Source organism: Pistacia vera, unplaced genomic scaffold (genome assembly GCF_008641045.1).
Source record: "Pistacia vera cultivar Batoury unplaced genomic scaffold, PisVer_v2 Contig478, whole genome shotgun sequence".
In the NCBI taxonomy this organism is placed as follows: Eukaryota; Viridiplantae; Streptophyta; class Magnoliopsida; order Sapindales; family Anacardiaceae; genus Pistacia; species Pistacia vera.
The window spans coordinates 1,756,404-1,767,340 of record NW_022196310.1 but is presented as its reverse complement, the minus strand read 5'-3'; the positions used below and the strand labels follow the sequence as shown (position 1 = coordinate 1,767,340).

Genomic DNA, 10,937 nt, shown 5'->3' with positions numbered 1-10,937 from the left:
ATTGAATTATAAAAATCTACATCTTTTTGTAAGAATCTACACACACACACACACACACACACATATACACACTTGAAGGGTAAAACCCATAAAGTGTAAATAGGCCTTCAAGAAAAAAACATTGACATAGATGGTAACGTACAATCTTATAAGGCACGTTTGGTTACTAGAGGTTTCAAACAAAAACATGACATTGACTACGATGAAACTTTTTCGCCAGTTGCGATGCTAAAGTTCATTCGGATTTTGCTTTCAATTGTTGCATACCATGCTTATGAGATTTGGTAGATAGGTGTCAAAACTGCTTTTCTGAATGAAAACTCTACGGAGGATGTCTATATGACGCAACCCGATGGTTTCGTTTTTTAGGGAGAAGCAGAAAAGGTATGTAAGTATCATAATCTATATATAGACTCAAGCAAGCTTCGAGGAGCTTGAAGATTTATTTTGGTGAAGCCAGCAAAGAGTGAAGTTTCACATAACATTAATGATAAAGGAAATGTGTTCGTTTCACCTATTTAGAAGGAAAACGATGTGAAGTTTGTTAATTTATTTTGTTTTTATAATCAACTTATTTTATTTTATCCTTATCTTTGATTTCATCTTGCTTATGTTTATCATATATATTTTAATTAATTTAGGATCGATCCATTATAAAAAGGGTTGTACTCCTTCAATTGTAAATCAAACTTTTATCAATGAAATAAGAAAGTTCCTTTTGAAATTCTCTATCCTGGTATTTTATTTCTCATGTGATTTTATATTGTCTCCTGGAGAGCAACGTTTATATAGAAGATTATCAATTTAGTCTCTATAAACTCAGTTGTTTGCCCCCTTAGTCTTGAACTTAACACTTTGGCTACCGTGAATTCTGTGGCCACCATATTCAGTGTACAATATATTTGGGCTAGTCCATATTCATCTCATCAAATGACAATTAAAATTACCTTTGTTCCAGGCAATGTAATATTTTATCCACTTTTACTAATTCTTTGCTTAACTAAATTAGTAATTGAATTAATTCAGGTTTATATTGGGATATCAACAGTTAGCAATCCATATATTTAACCTTATGAACAACCAATCTATGCTTAAATAAAGGTCATTCGCTTGTAAGCTTTTACTAAAACAAAAACACACACTTCTTAATTTTCAACAACCTGATTAAATTCAAAGTTGATCAGTGAAGCAACACCATTTATAAATATATTTTTTTCTGGCAGCTTACGTAATTATTGTATCTATTTTAAAAGAGATTATTGTGAAATAATTATATTCAGAGAAAAGAAATCTTATTACTACTTTTCAAATAACCTATTAATTATAGCATTTATGATTAGTGATACATTTTTTAATTGAATGATTAAGAATATTACTATAATATCATGTTTAATTGATAGCTAATTAAAGATTATATAATTAATCAAGCCTTGCGATTATGAGTTTTGATTCGTACTTTTCAATTTATTGAATAAGTTAAATGCTAAAGAATCATACCTTAGACTGAAGAGTTAATAAAATTGGGCTTGCTCATTAAATACTTTGGTGTCGAATCTTGATTGAATTCATAACTGTCATATATATATATATTGGAAATTAACTAATAACTAGAAAATTAGAAATATAATATTTATGGATTTAGATTCCTTAATAAGTGTCGTCAATTAAATTTTCTAATTAGTAGAAATCAATTATAGTTCTCTTAGTTTAAATTTGTTACTTTATTAGTTTAGTTTAACTTTATTTAAAGTTAAAACTAATCAAGTAGGTTTACGTTTAAATTAGTTTGAATTAGAATAACATTACAATAGATCTAAAAACTTGCAAATTTTTATTAAAAAAAAAAGTTTACATTCATACTAGTTCTTGATTTTCAACTAGCTTGTTAAATTAAATTTTAATGAATGAAGCAACACCATTTATAAAAGGAATGTCCCTTCCAACTTAAACTTGTCCAACAATATCCAGGCGACGAGGATTCCCATAGATTACTGATATCAATTGTTTACTCTGCGGAGACGTTGAATATATTTCAGAAATCGTTGAAACCAGGACCCGTGACTGATCTTTTGGCGATCGAGCGAGGTGTCTCTTTAATCTTTTTCTAGTATTCATGTCATCATGACATTAATATTGTCGGTTTCCAGCTTTACAATACCAGTGTTGTTTCCTTTTAGCTTGCGTGGTGAGAATGTTGTTACTTTAAGGAAATAACCTTTTAAATCTTGTCACTTACTCCAAACGTACAAATTTATATTGATTTTATTTATCATATTGTACTAATTCAATTCTCCTCACATGAGCCTTCCAAGAAGTTTCCCTTGCTTTTTAATTTTTAGTTCTACTACTTCTGAGTCCTGCAGTTTAAAATATTGGGATATATTCCCCTTATGTTAATATTTTGATAATATAAAAATGTGGGTTGAAAAATATCTCAATTAATAGATTATGTAAACATTTGTTAAATTTAAAGGTGATAAGTCTAGTATTTTAAAAGGTAGGACCTAGAATAATTGATCAAAACCTTAGGGTGGATAAAGTTTTTCTCTCTAACCTTTGCCGAATAAAATGGGGCTGAAACCACTCTTTTGGCTCAAACTTCGATGTTGTTAAATTAACTAAAGCCAAAACCTAGTTAAATTGAGAGAGAGAGAGTGATTAAGGTGGGCATCAAAGAGGACATGGAAGGAATAGGAAGATATGTGAAGGGTGGTTAATGTGAAAAAAAGATGGCGCCGTTGTTGAATTGAAGCGTGTCCATCTCTTACCAAAACCATCGACCTCGTGTTGCGAAACAGAGTGTTGTGCTGTCACTTAATGGTTTTTGTAATGTTTCACTCTCACCTCTAAGTCCAGGTTTCTTTATTGTGTTGTTAGTTTTGTATGAGTTTTGACATTTCTTTGTAACTGAAGTTTTACTTTTTATATCTTTTTCATTTCTTTATTGTATTTATACATATAATATTCTTTTGCAATTATAACTCTTTTCAACTGTATTTAATCACCTACGTAAGCACACGTATATACATATAATGTTATCCAATGCATTCACATATATATCATTTTCTCTATCAAATAGATAAATTAAAAAAAAAAATGGAAATATGGGTATGAAACATACTTAACTAAGGTTGAAATTTTGATTATTACGTTGCTTTTTTGCTTTCTTTGCAATACGAAAATGTAGATTTTAATCGTTGAAAGTACTATTTTCTTGAACTTTGTTTGCTGTGTCTTCTTGAAACACATTTTAGTTGAAGTTGAAGTTGTTTAAACAGTTGCTAACTTCACGATCAAGATTTTGATAGTCCAGTCCAGGTATATATCCAGAACTAATGTTGTTTATATTTTACAGGTAATTTCTCAAAATTTTTTGGACAAAAGTTTTTGAAGAGAAAGTCAGAAAAATGTCAAGAACATTTCAACGTTATGAATGAATAATTTCTTTATATATATTTATTATATATCCAATCAAAATAGTAACGCCTAAGACTAAATAGATTACTACGTACCTTTTTAGCAGTTTAGAGGCGATGGTTTGAGATGAAGAAGTCAGCTGATCTCTAGATACAAATGTCATCCACTCAGAAATTTACAGCGCATCGTCTTCAGATTAAGAGAGTGATACTTGACAGTGAGATGCATGGTAATTGTTAAGCTGTCATTGTTTTAAAGAATGAAAACTGTCATGCAAATGAAAATAAGTGTAGTTGGCAAGGAATAAAAACTGTCAAACTATGGAAACAAATTAAATGATAATAAAAAACTGTCTAAATCAAGACTTAAAATTCCACAAAAAAAGTATTAAATATAGTTTATTAGCATCATCCTCTTGACTACATTAATTCTCTTATCACTTTATTATATCATCTTTACCTTTTTGACAATTGTGTTTCTTGATTTCACTATTAAATCAAGGGTCGAAACTTAGCTGTGATAATGTTTAATTTGTTTATAGCCAGTAGTTGTATTAGGTCTTGATTGTGATTTCAAATTTTTTCTGGGTTAGAAAGTTTAATGGAAATTACATAAATGCCCTTATTTGGTGATGTGACTGCCAGCACGGTCTCCCCCACCAATGGGGTCGCTAAGCACAACAAAGAGGCTAGACCCTTATTTGCCCTCGGGATGTCAGTGACCAATTGCCCTCTCAAACGGTAACAGTATACTATTTAAGCAGAAATTCAGCCAACAGCTTCAACCAGGGAACACCCAATCAACTGTCAGGTGTTTGCTATAAATGTATAAATAAAGATTCAAATTAATTCATGTTAAAAGTTGTTTTAATTAATTTGAAAATTTTGTAAATTTACTGTGTGGGGCAATGAGAGAGAAAGGGTGATGAAGGTGAGTTTGTCTGGAAGTGAGAAAGAAGATACGAAAATGAGTGAGAGAGAAAGAGGGTAATGTATATGTAGCTGTTCATGCTTCTCTCACGCACCATCCTGTGTCGTTTTGCGGCTGTGGATTGGGTCCACCGACCTGTAGGCCTTACCCTTTCTCTCTCTCTCTCTCTCTTTCTGTCATTTTATTTTGTGAATAATTGAGCAAATTCATGAAATTCATTTTGCGAATCCAAATAAATATAATACATAAAAATAAAGAGATAAAATGAAAAAAAAAAAATTAAGCTTTATGTGTATATGTGTTGGTTTATCTGCATGACACCGAATCAGAGAACAACCTTTGTTTAAATTTCGGTATTTAAAACTACTGAAACTGTAGAGAAAAACTTGATTCCCCTTTTTTTCTTTCTTTCTTACTCTCTCTGCATCTTCTCTCTTGATTTCAGCTTTTCTGTCCAGATATTTTCCTTTTTGTTTACTTCTCATTAATCGATACTCAAAAGCTTGGATAGCCCTTTTTCGGCTTCTTGAGATATGATTTCAGAGAAATATCAAAATTTTAATGTAGGGTTTTGTGGTTTGTAGATTTCAGAGATTAATTGGCTAGTACAGGAAGAATATAGAACAAGAACAAGCAAGCACCACTACACAACTTGAAGAAGAAGAAGAAGAAGAAAAAGAAGAAAGAAAGTAAAGGTTGAATACTAATATGTCTGCGTCTTCTTCAGCTCCTTTCTTTGAAATTAGAGAAGAAGATCAAAACCAGATGAAGTTGCAGCATTCCTCAACACCAACTTCATCTTCAGCTCCAGCTCCACCAACCCAGAAGAAAAAGAGAAACCAACCTGGAACACCAAGCAAGTATCAATCAATTTTATCTAAGATCTACCTTATCTGAATAACAAATGATTTTAAGGAATTGGCCATATAATTTCTTCCTAATTTTTGGCCGCCTTTTCCAGCAAAAGAAAACCCTAATATTGAAAAAATTTGGAATGAAATTTAGATGATAAAATCTTTTTCAATTGTATTTAATTTAGAATTTTCTTATAATTTATTATATTGTTTGTCATTTTTCCAAAGCAGATCCAGATGCGGAGGTGATAGCACTATCTCCCAAGACCCTAATGGCAACAAACAGGTTCATATGTGAGGTGTGCAATAAAGGGTTTCAAAGGGAGCAAAACCTACAACTCCACAGAAGAGGACACAACCTGCCTTGGAAGCTAAAGCAGAAGACTACAAAAGAAGTGAAGAGGAAGGTTTATTTGTGCCCTGAGCCCACATGCGTCCACCATGACCCTTCTAGAGCTCTTGGTGACCTTACTGGCATCAAAAAACATTACTCTAGAAAACATGGTGAGAAGAAATGGAAGTGTGAGAAGTGTTCTAAGAGATATGCTGTTCAATCTGATTGGAAAGCTCATTCAAAAACTTGTGGTACTAGAGAATACAGATGTGATTGTGGTACTCTTTTTTCAAGGTAATAAACGTTTCAATCTCCAAATTTTATAATCAACCTTTTGCATTATAATCTTCATCATCTTCTTTGGTTTATAGGGAGAGAAACAGAAAGACAAGAAATTGGCAGAGGCGTTATAAGTAATGCTTGGCTTCTTTGGTGTAGTGCTTAGATTCCTCAAGTGACAAGAGAAGAAAAAGTTTTTGATGCCTTTTTTTTGTCCTTCTCTTTTAAGTTTTCTTGCAAGCGGGTCTCCTTCTACTTTATTTATTTATTTATTTTTCTATCTTTTCGAATTCTCAAGTTCAATGGTACTACTAATTGAGAAGAGAAGGAAAGGCAGCAGAAAAATGCCCCCACGTGAATAATCCGTTGAAACTGCGATGGTCGTAGATGTTTCAATTCAACCAAGAAATTCTTCCTACTGTTAAAAAAAAATTCAAAAAAAAAAAAAAAAAAAAGAAGAAGAAAAAACTGTTCTTCTTTTCTTTGTCCTCGGAAACACCGCCTTTTTTCGTTCTTTACCTTTTCCTATTCACGTGTTGCTACGGCATGTAGAGGGTTGCTGTGTTGTTTCCCAGGTTTGTTCTCTTATGAATTGGCTAGATGCGCTCAGGACTGTGGCCTCGCAGGTACCCTTTTTCATGATAACGTTTCTCTCTCTTCTCCCTTCATTGCAGTCTCGACGTTGTGCTCTTCAATCTTAATCCATATGCAGTCTCTTCTGTTTCAAGGGCTCATTGAATATTCCCGTGAGCTCTGGGTGGTTTATTTTCCAGCTTTAGATCTCTTTCTTTTTTCTACCTTTACCCACTTGGCCAGTTCACAGTTCTCTACTTGAAATGGTTTCTTGATTGATGGATGATTTTTCGTAAGGTTGAACACATTCTCTTGTTCCATTTCTTGAACAGCCAGTTCTTGAAATAGAATTTCGCGGTTGATTGGTTAATCATTTCCGAGTTTTAGCGAAATTATTCCACCTACCTTCTTAATTATATCTCTGTCTTCTTGGGAGATTAGATTTAACTTTACAACTTCATATTCTTCTCTACCTACTTCTATTGGGTTGTTATAATAGGCTCCCTTTCTAAAAATCATTTAGGGTTTCCGTTATCGTTGATTGTTTTATAGTTTGACGTTAGCTATGAAACCCTAAATTTATGGTTCTGGTCTTCATAAGGTAACCATATAATTGATGTTTCAGACATGCAAGATGGAAGCATTATTGAAGATGGGATGGAAGATAAGAATTAAGAGAACGCATGAAATCTAAAACTAGTCACAGCCGATCAGTCACATAGCTGTTTCATATTCTGTCATGATTTCATTTGGACTATATTTTTTCAATCAAATTCTTTGGAGAAACCAGTGGGCCTATATATTACTGTTTTAATGGTACATATAATACGTGCCCCTTGGATTAATATCAAATTTTACATCATTTTTTGTTTCTTTTGGGGTCAATATTCTATAATTTCATGTAGTTTAGGTACCAGACATGAATTCCTGTTCAATTTTGTTGCGATTTCTCTTTTTATGATGCCATTATACTATCTATGAGAGCTGTTCTAATGGCTTCTTTCCAAATAATTGTGTCAGGCGTGACAGTTTTATCACTCATAGAGCCTTCTGTGATGCACTGGCTCAAGAAAGTGCAAGACACCCACCCAGTTTGAGCACCATTGGCAGCCATTTATACGGAAGTAGCAACATGGGCTTAGGCTTATCTCAAGTGGGTCCTCAAATTTCATCAATAAAAGACCAAAATGCTCAATCGAATGACATTTTACGACTCGGTGGTGGCTCACGGTCAACGCAATTTGACCATCTCCTTCCTCCATCCATCGGTTCTTCATCATCATTTCGACCACAACAGACCATGACTTCACCTGCCTTTTTCATGCAAGAATCAAGCCAGAATTACCATGACGAACACCAATCTCAGCAAGGCTTGCTGCCAAACAAACCATTCCATGGATTAATGCAGTTTCCGGATCTTCCAAACAACACAAATAACCCACCCTCCTCAGGCAACCTCTTCAACCTCAGCTTCCTCTCCAACAGTAGCACTACTAGCAGCTTAAATAACAGCAACAACGCTAACAACACCAATGGCAATCTGCAATCTTCAAGTTTATTGATCCCCGGTCACTTCAGCAACGAGAATGGCACTGCTGGTGGTGGTGTTGAAGGGTCCAACGTGTTCTCAAACAACCTAATCAATGATCAAATTAGCTCCGGCGTCCCTTCCCTTTTCAGTTCATCAGTTCAAAGCGAAAACATAGTCCCTCATATGTCCGCCACAGCACTGCTCCAAAAGGCTGCTCAAATGGGTTCTAGTTCAAGCAATAATACGGCGTCATTACTAAGGAGTTTCGGCAGCCCTTCTTCAAGCGATAACAAGGCCAACTTCAGCGGCATTTTTGGCGAAAATGACAACAATCTTCATGACTTAATGAACACATTTGCCAGTGGTAATTCTTCAATTTTCGGAACTGGGTCTGGAGAAGTGAATGCATACGGTAGCGGACATGCGCAAGATCAAAATCCTTATGGCGGATACAATCCAAACAGAACTAATATAGACTCGGATAAACGTTTTAGCAACATGGATGAAGCGAAATTGCACCAAAATCTGAATGCGGGGATTGGTGGGTCTGATAGAATGACAAGAGACTTTCTTGGAGTGGGGCAAATTGTGAGAAGCATGAGTGGAGGATTTTCTCAAAGGGAAAAGCAACAACCACAACATCAACATGGAATTGATGTGAGCTCCTTGGATTCAGAGAGAAATATGGGAGCAGCGCCGACAAGCCAATCTTTTGGAGGAGGTGGGAGTTTTCAGTCAAGAAAAGGATGAGTTAAAGTACAGGTACGTAGATCCCTTTCTTCGGTGACGTGTTAAAAATGAAAATGATTATCTATGATTAAAAGTAAATCTGGATTGCATAGGTAAGTGTGTGTAAATGCTTTCTACTGTTGAATGTTAAAATAAATAATATTTGTAATTTCTCTGACACATTGTGTTTCATGGGGCAGTCGTGAGTTGGAGTACATATGGGTTTTGTTTCTCTTCTTGTCTTTTTGTTTTTATTTTCTTTTTCCTGTTTTTTCTTTTTCGTTTTCGTTTTGAGCTGGCAGAGTCACGAGAGCTTCTCACACTTCATAGGATACTCTAAAAATATCTTCGATTCTCTTCCATTTACAATTAGTTATCTCTAAACCATTAACATAACAAAATAAAAATAAATTTCTGTAGTTACCGTAAGGTTACATGTTAGTTTCTAAGAGTTAGAAATTTTTTTTTTTTTTTTTAATTCTTTGATTCAGTCTGTCGATTAACATTACCATTTATTGAAATCTTAGTGTTATATTAGTTTATGAAACAACAGTGCATTGTAAAATAATAATAATAATAATAATAATAATTAGTTTTTATCTTTTAAACATAACATCTGATGGTAAACTTTTCCTATATATTCTTAGAACATGGATGGAGGATTTCCTAATTATTATTATTATTTTTTTTTTTAAGAATATATAGGAAAAGTTTCCTAATTATTAGTTTTTACCTTTTAAACATAACATCTGATGCTCTATTATAATTATTTATAAGGGTGTATAAAAAATAGAACTTGGAAACAAGTGAAATTATTTATAGGCACTCAACTCTGTGGTCAATAGTCGATAAGCCCGTGACAAGTATTACTTTGTTACTCGACCATAAAATAATTCAAATCGCCAAGTTAGAAATCAGATTGAATAGTTATAGGGTATGTAAGTGACTTGACGTATCTATTCATGCAAGATTCTATTGGGCATGCTTTCTTTATAAACCCCACAAATTATGGAAAAGCTTCCTTTTACTTTAATTCTTCTCATTTTTCTTAGCTTAAAACAGTAGAACATGATATTACAACTTTTTAAAAGAGAAAAGACATTTCAAGCCAAACCTATATTATCCAACGTCAAAGATCAATGTACGTTTTTTCTGCATCCAAACATAATTTTTTTCTTTACTTTGTCTAAAGGTTAGACACTATATTGGGAGTCTAGATTCTTTTCTAAAGGCATATTTCATGAATGAAAGTGAACTAAATAATCAAACTAATTAATAAAGGGTGTAGAGTAAGACATGTTTTAATTTATCTTTTTTGAATGGTTTTTGTTATATGTATATAGAGAATAAAATCAGGATATTCTTAGGATGATATTATAAGATATGTAATTCTTTTTATTTATGATTTTATTCCATATTTGTATATTATATTAGCCTATATAAAGGCATACTATTGTGTACTGTAAACATGTTTTGGAAAAAAATATTTATATGCACAGTTTTATTAGTAACCTTAAATGCGTACTGAAATAGAATTTTGTGTTCCACGTTGATAATTGTCTACTTCGTTATAAATACTGTTTTGATGACTTTTTTTTGTTTTTGTTTTTTCTTTACCCTTTAATTCTTGTCATAGTGTTGAAACAAATAAATTTACTTGACTTTGAGAAATTTTCCACATGTTTTGCAAACAACATGCACCTTTTTAAATTAACTATTAATTTCACTTGGGCAGTTCGATGAAGATGCATTCAACTTGCTGCATGAGAAGGAAACTTCTCGTATTCAGCTAGATCTTTCAAGACGAAGGAGTTTTCTAGTACTTCACCAAGCACATCAGCTTAAGTTTCTTCGAGCCGTGTTTTCTTTTGGTTGCTCTCAAGTGTACGCGGGGTTTTGATAAATCCCTGTTTAAACGCCTGAACTTTCTAATATTTTAGATATATGGTGGCATAGTACAGTCCATTTTGTTTGTTTTTCGTCAATGTGTTACTTAATGCAGCAATAGTTACAAGTTTTGCAGAGACCAAAATCCATACAATACTCATATTAATGGTAAGAGTACGTAGTTGTGAAAAAGAGAAAAATTGATGAAATGATAACATGAAGAGCTACTCTGGAAATATAAATGACTGCGTATATTTTGCTTCTTTGGCTTCGCAGAGTAATTTGAATGTTGAAACTATTATCAAACATCAAAAAAATCAAATTTTTTCGATGTAAGGTATTATATATATAGATTCATTCCTGAAAAGATATGGAATATAGTTTTTCATATGTAATTTCCTTT

At 33.0% G+C, this 10,937-nt stretch overlaps 1 protein-coding gene across 1 annotated transcript; it reads left to right on the top strand.

Annotated features, from left to right (window-relative positions):
• Positions 1-3,527: 3,527 nt before the first annotated feature.
• LOC116146454 (protein indeterminate-domain 5, chloroplastic-like) lies at positions 3,528-10,671 on the top strand. Its single transcript, XM_031431845.1, has 5 exons — positions 3,528-3,646; positions 4,932-5,203; positions 5,433-5,829; positions 7,408-8,680; positions 10,383-10,671. Exons 2-4 carry the CDS (start codon positions 5,056-5,058, stop codon positions 8,666-8,668), a joined length of 1,806 nt encoding a protein of 601 aa, XP_031287705.1. The 5' UTR covers positions 3,528-3,646; positions 4,932-5,055; the 3' UTR covers positions 8,669-8,680; positions 10,383-10,671.
• Positions 10,672-10,937: the final 266 nt, after the last annotated feature.